We start from the raw sequence: 17,028 nt of genomic DNA, 5'->3' as shown, positions 1-17,028 counted from the left end.
AACGCCTCTTTCTTACATTTTTAGTATCAATATACAACAATAATGTATTACTCTTTTAAAAGCTTTAGGTGCTTGACATATTTATGAACCGTGTCCTTAACATAGGGTTTCAAGGCGATGCAGGTTGGGATATTTTCGGGCTGTTCGATCCACAACTTGTGTTTAATCTCGTTCTCCTTCAACTTTTCGCTGAGCTTGACCAGAGCACTCTCATCTTTGGCCTGAAAAGGTGAGACTTTAATTGCACCGTTTGATTGAAAATACACAACTATTAAGATTTTGAAAGGGAAATAAAGTGTTGCAGAAGTCCAATGATACACATTAGTTAAAATATAAACCCATTTCATTACCTCCAACACCACTTTGTGCATATTATCCAAATCGTTCAAGTAGGCCAAAGTGTCGGCGTCCTCGGAATTCAGGTGAATGACGGCGGCTGTGGCATGACAACTCTGGGCGATCACCGCCCCCAAGGGCCAACTAAGGGCGGAACGCAAGTCGCTGCGGACTACAATATACTGCACAATATTATTCATGTTCTATGAAATATATTCCAAAATGTGTTTACATTTTTTGAGTTAGGGATGTGATAAATATGTAAAAATATCAATACATCGATATTTTTCTACAAATATTTTTATGGGTACGTATCTTACCAATGTATATCAACACTGAAATATTCAAATATCTTAATGCTTATGCTTATATGTGCTAAAAAAAGATATTACGTTGACACGAAATATAAAAATAAGCATATATATAAATATATAAGCAACTGGTCGAGTAATTGGAATAGTAGTTTGGAAATTACTCCGCAGTGTGAACAGCCCTTACGTAAAATGTAAAAATACAAGTACATTTGCAACTTCTGCACCAGGTGTCGCCACTTCTGCGCGACAAACGTAAACAGTTCAAACTGACATATGTAGATGTAAGATGTATAAAACAAGGCCTTTTCTTTATTATGCGATACTCCTGGAGAAAATCTTTATTTTCCGGGCGTTACCGTGCTTTAAAATACAATACGAATAAATACAAAAGGGCATTAATGAATAAGTTTTTTCAAGTTTATTGTAAGGTTATGCTTCTTTAAAGGCCACTACGCAATGAACAATTGCCACAACTAATTTACTCATTTTGGCATAAGGGGTTATGGAAAGAGAATCAAATTATCTTTCCATGACGCTGTCCAGCTAAAAGCACTTATCCATAATTTTCATAAATTGTCTGTCATGCATATGTTGATTGTATCGCACCTGATGCGGAATATGCTGAGCTTCAAAGCCGCCACAGCCACTAAAGAAGTCGAAAATACAAGGACCGCAACGATTGATAGCCGAGTTTTGTATAGATACTTTGATTTTATTATTGTAATTTCTTGGAACACTTTACATTTACATTTAAATTTATACGCCATAGATGCGAGACGATAAACGACGACTACACACACATAACAATTTGACAGTTTAATTGATTTAATTTACGCACCACATTGATACGGATCTGTGGGAGATCCTACCTCGTAATTGATATCATCGCTAGATATAGTCGTAGTTCGTAAAGGTACACTTTTGCATATATGTGTATGTGTAGAGATACTGCAGCTTGCACATTACTCGAAGCCTTGGTATATAAAATATAAATAGTTTGCAGACAGATTACGCTACTAAATTAGAACATTGAATTGGGCAAAACTTGAGATTCTTGGAGAGAAAACAACACTCAACTAACAACGACGGATCATCAAGTCGGGAGGGTTGAGATCTGCCTCCCCTGTCGACAATAGATATATTATATTAATTTTAATAATAATTTCACTTGTTGCATTTGTTCAGTATGTCCAGTATCGGAGCTGTTGTTCTTTGGCTGGGTCTTAGAAACTGGTCTTTCCAAAAATGTAGTTGCCAGGCGCATTCACATCCTCGGCGGCGAAGTACTCCTTCCACAAGGCGGCGAACTGCTCCCGGGTGACCTCGCTCTGCCCCTGAGCCATCTTCCCAAAGGCTTCCTCGCACTCGGTCTTCTCCAGGCCATAGCTGGAGCAGACCAGCGTGAACTCGGTCACATCGATGCCTCCATCGTGCGAGGCGTCCTCCAGGTCGAACATGAAGTTCATGTACGCATTCTGCCAGTCCATCACGCTGCTGGGATCCTTGGCATAGGCGTCCCACATGTTGCACCACTCGTCCACGCTGACCTGGAAGAGCCATAATGGGATGAAGCGTTGAGATTGCGGATTAGGAAGTGCCCCCGGACCCCCAGATTTATGCATGCATCCCGCCCCGTGCTGAAAAGACCATTAGTGGGTATCGCCTCTGGCGGAGATTCCCCATAAAACACGTTATGGTTGCTCTGGGGGCGTAATTTATGCCATCTAGTGATGCGATATTAACATTTTCTGCCTGCCAATACCGAACGAGCCAGGCAATTACCGCAACATCGCCTTGACCAACTTGGCTGACCACCTTCCACGGCGTTGCCCAAAACCGTACCGATACCGAAAGCAGTAAGGGTACCAGTTCCTAGGGCCGGCACCCCATTCCATTAATTGTGGCCAGCCGTTACGTTTTGGCATGTTTTAATACGACCATAAATAAACGCGAGGGTTGTGTCTGACCAAGACCACTTGTTATGCCAATTGGCACTTCACCCCCTCCAGAAATGAACTCTAAACAGCAATTCGAACAGACTGCATATTTCAATGTTTATGGCCGCCGACTGAATTTGCCCCAGATCCTTGACCCTCCTCCGCTGTGTCGCCGAAAATAAAAGAGATGCGTCCTCTGGCCTCGACTGCAGCTCCTTTTCCGGCTAATTTGGGGCCGTGTCACGGCACGTGCTCCGACTTGGATTGCTGCGGAAAGTGAACGATAAATCTTAAGCTGACTGCCACAAAGGCGGACCAACAATAGCTGGGGATTTGGCATATTTTGGCAGAAAACTCCATCAAGTTCCCTGGACGGTGGCCAGAACTTTTGTGGCTTCATAGCAGTCGAAGTTCCACTACCTCCAGTTGACTACATCGAGTACAGTTGCGCACAAAGTGCCCGTAAACCAGTAAAACCGTAACCCTTGGAATGCGCCAATAGAATTAAGCCGAGGTTTTGTCGGTCTGACATTTCAATTTCTGTTCGCTTTGTATCGCATTGTTGCGGGTTTTGGTCGTCGTTTGTGTTGATATTGAACTATGCTCCGCCGGCCCGGATTATAATTTAATTTGCTGCACTGGCGATGGTGCGATTATGGCAGGGCCATTGTGTTGCAAAATGGGGAAACCTGCATCCCGCAGTCTAGGAGACAGAAAGTTCGTCCTGGTAATGAGAAAAAAGTTGGTGGCAAGTCGGCAAGTTCTCGGCTGGAATTCGGATTGGGTTGCTCAAATAAGTCACAATTCAATTTCCGCCCGCTGGCAGGGAATTTGTTTACCCCCCTCGGCATTCCGCACCAATAAAAAGGCAAATTTATGAACGGAATTTCTCTTCGGTTTTTTCCGTTTGTCTGTGCAAAGGACATACCCACATCTGTATGCGTGTGTGTGTGTGTGTGTTTCTGGGGTGTCCTGCACACTTGTCAGCTGCTGCCACAATGGCATCGAGTGCAGTCCATGGATTTCAGCACTTTTGGCACTGACAATGGAGCCGCACAAAAACCCGAATCACTTGACATGTAGTTAGTTGCATTGCCTTTGCAACTCAGCGGTGGAAGGTGGTGGAAGGTAGAAAGAAGGTGGGAGGAATGGAACTCACCTGTCCATCGTTGTCCTTGTCGGCCTTGGAGCGCAGTCCAGTCCAGATTTCCATCATCAGGTCGTAGGTCTCCTTGTTCTTCGGCGTGTCCTTCTGCCAGCCGCGCAGTTGGCAAACGCGCTGCAATTGGCAGAAACAATAACAGTCAGCATGGCACCCTCCAAATTGAGTTATCAGTTGATATTGGCAAAAACAGTGCATGCAAATGGGCAAAAAAAAACACAGTAAAAGACAAAACACAAAACACAAAAACTGGAAAACATTTGCGCAGCTCTTTTGTTGATGTATGAACGAGTAGTTCATATGCAAGCACCAGCATTTCTCGCATGCACTCTTCACAATATATTCAAATTTTTGGCTTGCTTTCTTTTTTAGCACCATTTCCGCTCCACTTACCTCGATGGCCAGCTCGAAGTCCTTAACGTCGATTTCGCCGCTTTGGTTCACATCTGTTGCGGCACGCATTATACGGCATTGTTGTTATTTTTGGGGCAGTCAGCGTAAATTGCATGTTGTTGGTCCCGCATTGTTTGCATTGGTCAGTGCGGCCCAAAATCCAGATCCAAACCGCGCAGGCGAGAAGAGCCGAAAAGAATGCGAATAGAGGAATGAACAATGTACGGATTTTTTGGCACACAGCGACCAAGTTCCGGTCGGCGGTAGTGCGAACATCGACAAAATTGCACAGCCCAACTGTCACCCAGCCGCCACACGGAAGTCCTTACAACACTCGGAGAAAAGGATTACGGGTATTAAGGAATCGCTCGTCTTAATTATCTTAATTGGGAGCTGTAAAATGTATTTCTTTTTGTCCTTCTTTATTTACAAAATTACTTTCTACTGTCAGTGCATTTATAGATTTCTAATTAAACCAGACTGAAATTGCTCTTATCCATAATTCACTAATGAGAAAATAAATATTAGTTAATCTTTTTTGTTCACACTATCCTAATTTCAGCATATAAATTCTAATAATGCCTGACTGTCTACCAATTATCATATTTACTAATGAGTTTAAATAAAACTGAATTTCCATAATTATATTTAGGCAAGCTTCATTTCGTTTAAGCCATTCAGTTATCTAAAGGCTTCGATTATTGATTTTAGCACCTAAGAAACTACTGTCAAAATAGTCCCTAAATTCTAATAATGCCTGACTGTCTACCAATTATCATATTTACTAATGAGTTTAAATAAAACTGAATTTCCATAATTATATTTAGGCAAGCTTCATTTCGTTTAAGCCATTCAGTTATCTAAAGGCTTCGATTATTGATTTTAGCACCTAAGAAACTACTGTCAAAATAGTCCCTAAAGTCATTAAAATAAACCCCCTAAGCCACGCTAGATTAATTTTTTGTTTATTTTAGTGACCATTTCTTTGAGTGCTCTACGTTTGGCTTTTGGCCATGCGGGCGTACCATTATCATTCGCAACGGTGTGCAAACGGCCACTTCAGTGCCAGTGTCAAGTGTTTGGCGTTTGCGTTTTATGCCCTTTTTTCGGCGCTGCTCTTTTGTTATGTCCTGACCAGCTGCCGCCGAAAGGCGGGCAGTGAGCCAAGTTAGCAGAGAGCATTTTGTGGATGGGAATCAAGGGATGAGCGAACCGCATCGCACCGGTGAATTAGTCATAATTGAAATGCACTTAAGCTTTATCACACACAATGTTGCCTACTTTCGTGAGCTCTCCACGAAAGTTGTTCCTTCGACATTTGCATTGCGTTTAATTCAATTTTAAATTGGCAAGTTTTGTTTGACTTCCCTGACAGGCAAACACTCCTGTGCATTAAACATGGAGCGGAATACACTCCACGTATTTAAGTGGATTTCGAGCACTTACGTATACGCGATGCAAGAGTACCACATTACGTATACGCGCTGTTTTCACAGCACATATGGTGGTGCTTAAATCGAAAGCGAACGTCATGCTTATGTCTGTCATTCACGTTACGATTTTATTATAGGAATTCTCATAATATCTTGGCCGTGTTTTATACTCCTATTAAACCCGATTCCTCCAACTCGTCTCCAATCTAATCAAAGTTTTACCGTCCCAGGACTGGGGTTTTCCCCTTAAAATGGACGTCACGTGCGATTTGAGATTTGCAACTCCTTTTTTTCCACATCGGTCTTCCTTCATTCTGATAAATACTCACCAAAGAACACATTGAACAGAAAAAGCAGCTTCTTTTTGCGGAAATCGGAGATCGACATTATTGTGTTGTTTTTTTTTGTGTGTTTGATTTACCGCTGGTTGTTTTCTTTATTGAGCTTATATTGGCTCTCCACAGTTGCAACCGGAAATGGGGAACTGCAATGACAACGAAAAACACAATTAAACGGACATCGTCGATGGCAGAAAATGACAAATGAAGTGTATTCGGAAACAAGGCTGCGTTTAAATTTAAAGTTCTCTCTCAATTAGGGGTGGTGCTGCCTCGTAAATATAAAAGTCTAGGAAGAGAAAAATAGTAAAACCAAAACTAGCAGAATAGAACCAGGGGCAGCAGGAAAACGGATTGGGTTTGCTCTAGTTGACTGGCTTGGTTTATGCCAGCTAATTCGGGCAAAGGAAATAAAACAGGACTGTCTAAGGATGCGAAAAGAGCGAAAGCGCTGCTGTGCGCAATGCAAATGCATCCTGGGGGAAAAGAGGCGGGTCGAGTGCCGAGCTAAAAGCGACACAAATGCAATGGCTTTGCCTCAGACTGCCCCCAGCCCCGCCCCCTTCGCGAGCGTGCGAGTGTGTGCTTATGTGTGTGTTTGTAGGGCTCATGGCTCATTTAACCTTCAATCAGAAGCCAGTTGCAAGGCAGGGCCATGTGCTAAATTAGACAGAACTATATATGCATGCATGCATTGTGGAATGTATCTTGGCAGTGCAGACGCACTAAACAGGCCCCCAAACATCAAAAGACCAGACCGGCCCATTGCCAGCGCTCAAAGCTGAAAGCCTGTGAAAGCCTTCGTGTTTGCATTAACTGCCTCTAAACGAGAACGTCATATTCACAGCGTTTATGGGTGGTGTTACGCGAGTCTCAAGGGACTTTAAATCGAGTGCCGAGTGCTTTACCAGAACCCTATTGGATTGAAGAAAAATAAAATAAATAAAATACATCTCTTAAATAGAATTTAAAGGCAGAACAAACCTCATCGTTCATGTTCACTACCTTTATTTGGAAAAGGCTTAAGTCATTGCACAAGCCCAGTAAATATTTGCCTGAGTTCATTTCGGGTACCCCTCACCACAGAATCTGGCGTTTGTTCCGCTCAGCTCGGAGCCGCTAAGGTAGCCAAAGCATAATTCCACAACAGAGGGAAATTGCAGCGAGGATGTCAAGTGGAAAGTGGAATGCAATGAACATGACAACGGCAACGAGGATGCCGGGATGGCCAAGACAGCGTCGATGGCCAACGGCTGATGCCTGATGGCTGATGGCTAAAAGCGGACCACTTCCGTTTGGCAAAAATGCAGTTTGTCTCGGAAATGGAATTAAATGGAATATCTCCGAGTCGCCAATTCGATAAGCTCCTGAGCGGCAAATTCAAATAAGACATCTGATCTAGGAACGGCGTGAAGGTTTCTGGTCAAGTGCGCGTAAATTTGACTCTTACTAAAGATAATATTATTATACTATTATGGCGAAAAGGTTGCCGTTTGCAAGCCAAGTCAAGGTGGAAACATGCAAGGAAATGGTGGAGCTGAAATTGTTATTCAAATAGAAGAATTATCAATATTGGTTCTATTGCCTTCGGGCATCTGAAGTGCAGGTGAGTGGTGGCCTAAAAGTGGATTAGAGCAACACACTGTTCAATTACAAATTATGAACAACGGAATAAAATCAACAATATTATCCACATTATATTTAAAATTACGTCATAGCAAGGTCAAAAGGTCAGAGTCAAAATAATTTAAAAAGTAATCTGGCCGAGAATTCATAATGCTGTATATTGCAAATATGCATAAGCTAATAAGCCCTCCTCCCATTTTCCCTTAGAACGATTAATCTTGTGCAAAGCTGACTCCGGTAATGTTAATTAAATTCACAAATTTCGCTGTCATAAAGGTTAATTTTGACAATTATTGCAATAGGTTAAATCGCTTGTTTAATTAATAAATTAACGATGGCCGCAAACAATGTGGCAGCCGATGTCAACTTCATTTAGCATTTAATGCACACACATTTGCGCGTAAAAATCAGACTGTCACAGTTCATTAATTTCCCACGTGCGCCTCAATTAACATCAGGTGAAATCGGAGTGGTAGTATGTTGGTTGAAATAAAAAATGAATGCTGAAAAAATAATCCACATCTCAACTGGCTAAAAGTACACAAAAAGTGTAAAATTCAATTTGGCGCCCTTTCCATCTCCATTGGCAATTGCAATTGTGTGAGTTTCTTTCCAGAAGGGAATGAAAAGTGCTTTTCAACTGAAATACAATCACGTAGCCAGGGGCATAAGGATATTAATGTTTTTATACGAGAAAATACGAATCAATATGAGACCACTTGTGAAATTTGTTCGTCGTTTAAGACAAATGAAACCATTTTCATACAACAGTTCGGAGCCAATAATATTCATCCCAAAATAGCCATACTATTTGGTTTAGTTATATTCTGATATATTCTCTTCTAGAATATATCTTTATATGTTTATATATATATGTACAAAGGTGATATAAATGGTCTGCTTGCTCTAGGCCAATTGGTAACCGGATTAAGTCACCCTGGATAATCTGCGAACCTGCTTGCCATTGCATTGCAATGCAGCGAAATCTCATTTCAGTAGCACTTTCGATGGCCGTGGAAATTTAAAGCCTTTTAATAGCCTGATGTGCGGATTATTTATCCTCGCATATAATAATTAAATATGCGCGCAAATTGAATTCATCGATGCCATTTGTTTCTCAGTTTTCCGCTGCGTTCCGCTTTGTAGGCGAGCACATTACGCATACGCCGTGTGGTGCGGCAGTTTGTTTGTCGCTGTGGCACGGTCATTTGTGCCGCCGCCTTCCCATTAATTACCAATACTCATGCGCCAATGCATAAAAGCCACGCGCTGTTTGCCACAAAACTGCGTCGGCTTTTGTGGCACGGGGCAACCACATTAACCAACATCACCGACGATGGCTCGTTAATTGGGTTCTGTTTGAGTTTCGCTTTCATTTTTCGGGCCATGCAGCTCAACGAGTTTCTAATAATGGAAATATGGTGGAAATTGCGAGACTTTTATCTCCTCTGCGGCAATAAATAGCCATCTGTGAAGTTATAAATTTCAATATGAAGACATCAATGCTTTAATTGCATTTTTAGTGTCGGCGCGCGAGATGCGAAATGGTCTCATTCGATACAGCAATTTATTGGGCAATCAAATTAGAGAACACCCTACCACTCGTTTATCAACACAATTTGATTTGCATAAACTGGTTCTTGTTTTTTTGGTTTAGCCTGCAATGTGTTTATTATGCAAAATCTGAATTCCCGGCAGGCGAGGTCAGGCAGGAAGCTCATAAATTATTAGAGAATTAAGTGTGGGATGGGGTCCGAAAAAAATGCAGATTGCTGACAAATCTTAGGCAGTGCTGAAAAGTATGCTACACTCCGTCAGACATGCGATTGATCGATTTTGTGGACAAATTGTAATAGTTTTGATTGCATCAGCATGCAAATTGGACAGTGGACATTTGGCAGGGAATCTACAACTCGGATTGCTGATCCCAGCGGCAGCTTAATCCCCCCGATGACCAGATGACCCAATCGCTTTTCCAATTCTCACCCATCTTCATTCTCAATTCGAGTTGGACGATGGCACAGTTTTCAACCGTCGCTAATTACTTTTGCGCTGCCGTAAATTTGCGCAGCCAATTTAAAATAATAGACAATGCAAGTGGCGTCGTCGTTTGCTCTTTATCTGCTGATGCAGCTCCGGGAATTGTCCGTGGTCCGCTGTCCACTGTCCGCCGTATTCCGCGTCCACTATTTGCCTTTTGTTGCATTGTCCGGTTCGCAGTAATTTCGTGTAATTTGCATTAATTTACATTTCATTTGCAGCCACCGAGGAGCTGTGGAGCCAAGGAGCTCACAATGCGCGGCCTAAGGCCACCGACGCATGCCTGGCCAAACAACAGGACCGAAAAACAGGCACAGGCTGGCTGGCTGACTGACTGACACAGGACGAGGATCCTTGGAGCGGCAGCGCTCGCTTCTCCTTGGCTTGGCCAGAGCAAAACTTTGGCCACGCTTTCAATGAATTCATTATGGCCCTGACCAAGGTGGGGCGAAGTAAGAATATTCTTCCAGTTGTTAAATTGTCGAGAGGTTGGTTGTGTTTTTTTTGCAAAAGTACCTCCAGCACACCCTACCCCCACCTTTCTTTCACAAACTATCTGCCCACTCAAGGAAAACTGGGGCTCTGGTTCCTGTTGAGCCTCGCAGCTCTTTGAGCCGCCCACTTGTGCTCGTTACTTTTGGCTTGTTCTTTTGTCGGTTTTGGAAATGGGCTTTTTCGAAAAATGTTGCGGCATTATTATTCTTGTAGCGGAAACTCTCAGCACAAACACAGGTGCACTCGCACACACACACACACAGAGAGAGATAGACGTTAACTTTACCGTTGGTTCTGAACTGACTCTACACTTTCTGATTGGATTTTGGAACCCTCTCGAACTGGACTCGTCTGCTCGGCAGCGCGGTTGGCCGTCTTGTGATGCTCGTTGCCATCGAGCCAGCGGCTTTTATATGCGCTACCCGTCTGCGCCGCCACCTCTGCCAGCGTCGGCAGAACTCGGGCGCTCTGGGTGCTCTATGTCATCGCAGGGGCTTTATCTTATCGCAGTCGCCGTCTCGGTCGACTCTGCCGACGCCTCTGCACTCGTCATGGTGTGAGTGAGTGCTGCACCCGACACGAGTCGTGTGTGTGTGTGTGAGCGTGTATGTGTGAGTAAGTGTATGAGTAGATGTAGTGCATGTAGCGTGCTTTTTGGCCACCACGTGCACTGTTACGAGCCGAACATCGGCATCGCCGTCGTCATCAGCATGCGGCATATTTGCTCGTGGGTTTGTTTTGGGATTTGACACTCGCAGAAAACTCCATGCTGGGCGCTCTGCTAGCCGGAATGCACTTTATATTTTGGTAATTAAATGGCACGTCTTATCGGGGCGGCATTCGCATACAATGTTGGGCTCAGGGGTTACGACGCCTCGGGTGGGCGAAAACACACTGAGGGATGTGTGCTGGCTTTCTGGGTTAGTTACTATCAAAAATTAGAACTGTACTAGAGCTTCTCCTAAGCCAACTTTAAAATTTGATCGCCCTTTTATCGCAAAACTTGGTTCCATCGAAAAAGTAAAGTCTAAGCTGCACAAAAACAGCGAGAAAACCAAAAAGTAGCCAATCTATTAATCAATAAAACTTACCAATTTATCAATAAACTTGCAAACTCTCCATAAAACAGTAAAGTGTACTCAAAGTTAAATCAACATAATAAGTTCTTCTGGATAATATTTTCATTAATTAAGACTTGGCATTTGGATTTATAAGAAATTGAGTTTTGTTTACAGCACATTATGATCACGATGATGTAAATGCGACCCAATACAATATAATACTCGTACAGCATCCACCCAGAAACATCGACATTGTTTGCAGTGCACCACAACATAACAAATCAAAATGTGCAAATGTTCTGGACAAATTTTTAGCATAGCCTTGACACACACACAATAAACTGAAGCACTCACACAGGCATGCACTCCCTTTAAAGAAGGCAACACGGACACACACACACATATACTGGCTGTGGGCTCAACTTGGCTAAAGTTAATTTGGCCCAAAGAAGACGGCAGCCAAAACAGCTGCTGCAAGAGCAGCAGTAGCAGTAGCAGCAATATGAGGCACACTTGGCGGCATAATTTCTGGTGGCGCATTCAATCTTGGCCAAGAGTGGACCACCAACCGACGAAAGTGGCTAGAACCGAAAAAAAAAGAAAGCATTTTGGCAAGCAATTTCCAGGCTGTCTGCTGGGCTTTTAATTACACAAAGCAGACATATACAGCTCATGTATTTCAGCTGTTAATTGTCAAGTTTCGGCTGAAATGTCGCTACCAATTTATCAAGCGCCTCAGGAGCAGGCTCCCCGTGCCTTTTTGGCCCACATCCTGTGCTTCTCACCCAGCGGGTGTCCTGCAGCCTCTGCCTGTTCCACTTTCACGCTGTTCCAGCAGCAGCTGATCCTTATTGCAGATGACCGTTTTACCAATGTTTCGTTCCGGCCACCTTGCTTTCTTTTTGTAAGTGTGCGTGTGTGTGTGGGAGCGACGGTGCGTGTTGGAGTAGGCAAATGTTTAAATTTGTAGCCTTTTTACCTGTTTGCATCTCAAGTGGCCAAAGGCTACGTCCTGTGTGTGTGCGTGTGTGCAGGAAACGGAAGCCGACATTGACACAGTTTGAAATTAACATGAGCCTGGCCAAAGACCCACTAAAATCTTGAATGCCTTCTAGCGTTTGGCCCCATTTCACAGCGTTTAGCTGTCCACCTATTTCATGTTGTTTTTTTTTGTTTTTGGGCTTCCATTTCACGTCTGCTGCATCGCCTCTTCCCTTCATTTTGCTCCGCCGCATAAGTGGGACCACTAAACGTTCCGTTGTGGCACACACACGAGCGGACGAAGTACACTGAGAAAAGCGTGTAGTGGCTCCGAAAACCCAGTCAAGCAACTAGCACAACAACAGGAAAGGGATATATGATTATGGATCAAATTGTATATGGGAGTAAAAATCAATATGGCTTAAGAATCAATAAATACATTACGTTTTATCCTCCTTATCTTAAATACCATTCCAAATCAACAGGAAAGTTTCTTTCCTTCCTCTTAGTAGTAAAAGTAAAATACGTAAATTATAACTTGAAAACTTAATAACATTTTTAATGGTAATTACAAAATCCTTGAAGTGTAGGCACATTAAAGGTGCACGGTAACGGCAAATTATTTGAGTACAGCAGGGCTGCCACCCAGGACCCTCAGCTGCCCTCCTCCTCCGCAGCAGATGGTTCTGCTGCTCCAGCTCCCGCTGGCCACCTTTGTGCGGAGGACGTTCCGTGCCAGCCAGCCACACACTCGTCGCTTACCTGCTCGGCAATGGCAACTTGATTAGACCAACATGAAATTAAGTAATTTTGCTGTATTGTTTAGTGTTCCAGCTTGGCAACAAAAGTGGGTGGTGGCAGATGGGTGGCCTTCCGCCGGTAGCAAATGGCAGCAATGGACCCCACAATGGCGACCGAGAACAAAGCGGGTCACAAAAGAAACCACCAAACAAACCGAATTTAATGAAAACATTTGTATCCCAGCCGAGGATGAGTGTCTGGCTCTGGACTCTATGGAAAGAAAAATAGAAGAAAATAAATCATTTATCTTGGAGCAGCGAAAAGTTTATGAATCATATATGAAATTCCATTTGCACCCACTGGATGCCACCGAGATAAGCTCCGTAAAAAATCAAGCACACGCTCAGCAGTATTTTCATATAATAGAGCTGGCTGATGCCGAATGCAAATCTCGTGTGCCATCATGGGCAACTTAAACCAAATTGCATTTACCTCCATTGCAGCAGCACTCACTGCCGTTTCGACGGAATCATCTCATTTGGCATAATCAGAAGCGGAAAACTTGTACCATGTGCCATGAATTCTCATATCGCAAATGGGGAGTAAAACAATTTGAGTGTTTCGGCGAAGGAAATTGCATATAATCCGCCGAAAGTGGAATTCCCTTTGAATTTAAATGTGCCGCGAAAGGCGAGCAGCCGAAAAAACGTTAGGGCAATCCGTTGACCCCTCCTAATTTCCATCTCCCAGCCAAAGGTCCTCCGCCCACTGATTTCACCGGGTGGGGCGTTGCAAATTGCGGCGTTTTGGGCCACGACAGGTGAGCAAAGCGTTAACCCTTCAACGCCCCCCGCCCAACGGCCGTCTGGGCACGAGGTGCCACCGCCTTCGTCCTTGCTGCTTGTGCAGCTCCTGCTGCCCGGGATTAAATCAGCTTGCCCCAAAATAACGCAAGCTTGTCATGCATGGCTGTGTGTTGCAAAAAGGGGGCGTGTCGTGGCCGGGCACCCGGTGCTTGTCTGTGTAATTTACTATTATTTTTTAAGCGCTTTGCTTTTATGCTCTCCGCTGCTGCTACCTACGTACATACAAACATTTTTATTGTTTGTTTCATTTGGCATTTTGTTTGTCTTCAGCTGGGCGTCCTTCCGCCATTTCTCCCCCAATTGTGTGAAGAAGTGGTAAAGTGGCGGGATGGGAATCAACAAAGAGAGAGACCCCGCAGTTGCACGTGAGAAATTACACATGTCCTCCAATGTTTTCAGCATTTCTGCATGCGATTGCAGCAGGAGTATCTGGATCCGTGTCTGTATCTGTATCCGCATCTGCACCAGTATCTGTATCTGCATCTGTAGTCGCAATCGCATCTCTGACTATTTGTTTGTTCTCTCATTTCACTGTTTGTGTGTTTGTTTTCTTTTTTGGGGGGTAAGCCAGGGTTTTCTTTTTGGGAGGGCACACTTGTGTGTGCTGGCTGCCAGATTTATGTTTTGCCAAACGGAATGTGTCTCGTGTAGTTTAGTCGCAGCACTGGAATGCCCAGACCCAGATCCTTCGCATCCTTGCAGTCATGCCGAATAGCGAATTGATGACCCGAGATTTTCGCTGCAGTTGCAGATTTCCTTTCAGGCGGGCCAAATTCAATTTACCGCCGGCCCGGTGGAAACGCTTGCGCAATTATTTCCACCTGCTTTGAGGGTCATTGCGGAATTATTACATTTCCCACCCACAAAACAAAGGCTTACATAACGCCCTCAGCTTTCCACTCTTCAGACCACATAAACTGAATTTTAATTTGACTCGCCAAAAGCCTGTCCACCGCCACTAGGCCCACTTTTTTGGCCCAGCTGACCTTCCAAAGAATTCGAAATTCTTTTTTGCTTTCAGCCAGGAAGCAGTGCAAACAAAATACTAAATACATGAGAAACTAGAAATTGGGGCTCAGTGGAACGGCAATGCTCTATAAAAAGAACGATTTTGCTGGATATCGTAGGCCTATGTACACATTAAACAATATATACTATCTCCCAGTCAGCTGATGTGATATGTACTTGACAAAGATAGTGCAAGACTTATTCGCAGACCATTATCTTATGTTTGAGAAGCTATTTAAATGACAAATCTTGGCCATGGAAACAAAGCTATAAATAATCATTCATGAATAAGTAAATGCTGAAATACATGTAGAGTTCAAACATTTTAAAATGGAATTTCTTATAACAAATTGACAAATTGGCAATTAAAATCAACATTGAAACAAACTGGATATTTTATTATCATGTTCGAACGTTTTTGAAAAACATGAATATAAATAGTGCAATTAAGGCATTTCTCTCATCATGCGACCATTTGTATACTTTCTGTGAAATTAAGAGGCATCTCTAAGGCTAAAAAAATATTGTTACCAAAAGGAATTCGGAGCATTATTTGCAATATGTAAACAGTGCAGCAAACAGTTCAGAGTAATGACAAGCCCGTCTGCCTAACGATTTTGCCTTAAAATTTGGCCAATACCCGTATGCAAGCACATATGCAAAATAAATACCAGACAAACGGATGGTATAATAACAATTATTGCCTCGCCGGCCCAATTTTACAATCCCCACTTGGCTTGAATGTCGGGCGGGACGGGCGCAATGACAGCGGAAGCTGAAAATTTCATTGATTTTGGCAACGACTGTGGCGACGGAAGCCATGAAAAAGCCAGCAGTCAGCAGTCAGCAGTGGGTCTCGACTTCTGGGCCAAAAATGTTGCAAGCGGCAGGCCAAACCAGACCGTTCCACTTGACTATGGTAATTTATATCTCCGACGACCTCGCCTGCCACTGAGTGGGTGTCCTTTTCGGAGGGCAGGGATATGTGGATGAGTGGGTGATTAGGGGATTGGGTAGCTGGATGACTGGGTGACTGGGTGATGTGTGAGGTCTAGGCTAAGGTTATGACATGGCCTGGCCAAGCATTGCCAAAGAATTTTGGGTAAACAAAAACTGCGGTTGTCTTGCTCCGTTTGGGTTTTTTTTTTGTAAAGCAGGGCAATTGCCGCATTTGTATCTGAGACTGCGTCACTTTCACAACGAAATGTTTGCCAGATAAGAGCAATGGTTGGCCATGGGGGTTTCTTCGCTGACTGGAGTGATAAGTAAAAGGGGCTTCTCTCTTATCAGACCCCCGCCTAAGTGGACGTCATCGAGCGGCTGCTGATCCACTGATTGCAGGCTCATTTGAAAATCAAATTTGCTGCAATTGCCTTGGCTTTTGACAGGCCTCAATCTAAAATGCAATTAGTAATTGTGCAGCCTCACTGTTATTGCTTTTCTTTGCCCGTTTTACTTGTTTGTGTGCTGGATAATTGGCTTTATCTGACTGTGCCATCTGCAGTGCGCCATAATCTCGGACCCGCATGACATAATTTTCGTATTTTATATAAACTCACCTTGATATTTGACAATCTCCTGGGGGAGTCGCTGCTGATACGTACTCGCAATTCGCTTTGGGTTCAATCGAGTTCAAGCCGTCCGAATGCCGGTACGAATAATTTTCGACTTGACAAGCATATATCTCCGCTCACACAGTCGAGTCGAGTGGTGGTTCATTTACAGCGATTTCGCATCAGCGCCACATGGAAACCGCAAATTTTGCGCCACATAAAACAACCGCTAGAAGAAAAGCGAGGAAAAACGCGGATAAACCAAATCAAAAAATACAACAAAAATCCAGCAAGAAAACCGAAAACAAACAAGAGGCCGCAACTTCCAGGCAGCGTGGATACACATACATACATTTGTTGCCTTTTTTCGCCATCCAACTAATTGCTATTAATAAAAAGAAACAGCTTCCAGTGCGACTAACACTGCCGCTGCCTCTGCAGGTGAGACGCTATTAGGCGGCATCTCCTCATCTTGGCATCTTGTGTGGCCTGTTGGATGGAAAGCACTCCGGTCGATCGGAATGGCCAAAAACCCGCACCAAGGCCCGTACACAATGGGCCCTTAGCCACTGCTGCAATCTTGTTAGCCCAGATGTGGAAAGTCAGCGCAGTCCGATCCAGTCGCAGTCCCATTGTCTGGGCGAAAAGAGAGGAAAGCTGGTTAGCCAAATGGGAGCTCATCTGTGATTATGTTTTTATGGGGCTTCCCACACCTGTTGATCGGACGGCATTCGGTGTTTGGTA

The 17,028-nt window shown here is 43.7% G+C and overlaps 2 protein-coding genes across 2 annotated transcripts; both read right to left on the bottom strand.

The window, feature by feature from the left end:
• Positions 1-12: 12 nt before the first annotated feature.
• On the bottom strand, positions 13-562 carry LOC117145490 (putative peptidyl-tRNA hydrolase PTRHD1). The gene is made up of 2 exons (XM_033311167.1): positions 351-562; positions 13-221 (listed from the first exon to the last, which is right to left on the bottom strand). The coding sequence occupies exons 1-2, from the start codon at positions 534-536 to the stop codon at positions 48-50; spliced, it is 360 nt and encodes a 119-aa protein (XP_033167058.1). The 5' UTR covers positions 537-562; the 3' UTR covers positions 13-47.
• Positions 563-1,053: 491 nt separating this feature from the next.
• On the bottom strand, positions 1,054-10,450 carry LOC117145174 (calexcitin-2). The gene is made up of 5 exons (XM_033310723.1): positions 10,361-10,450; positions 5,905-6,059; positions 4,143-4,195; positions 3,747-3,866; positions 1,054-2,197 (listed from the first exon to the last, which is right to left on the bottom strand). Exons 2-5 carry the CDS (start codon positions 5,960-5,962, stop codon positions 1,874-1,876), a joined length of 555 nt encoding a protein of 184 aa, XP_033166614.1. The 5' UTR covers positions 5,963-6,059; positions 10,361-10,450; the 3' UTR covers positions 1,054-1,873.
• Between the last annotated feature and the right edge of the window lie 6,578 nt (positions 10,451-17,028).

Source organism: Drosophila mauritiana, chromosome 3R (genome assembly GCF_004382145.1).
Source record: "Drosophila mauritiana strain mau12 chromosome 3R, ASM438214v1, whole genome shotgun sequence".
NCBI lineage: Eukaryota > Metazoa > Arthropoda > Insecta > Diptera > Drosophilidae > Drosophila > Drosophila mauritiana.
This window is presented reverse-complemented; position numbering and strand designations above follow the sequence as displayed.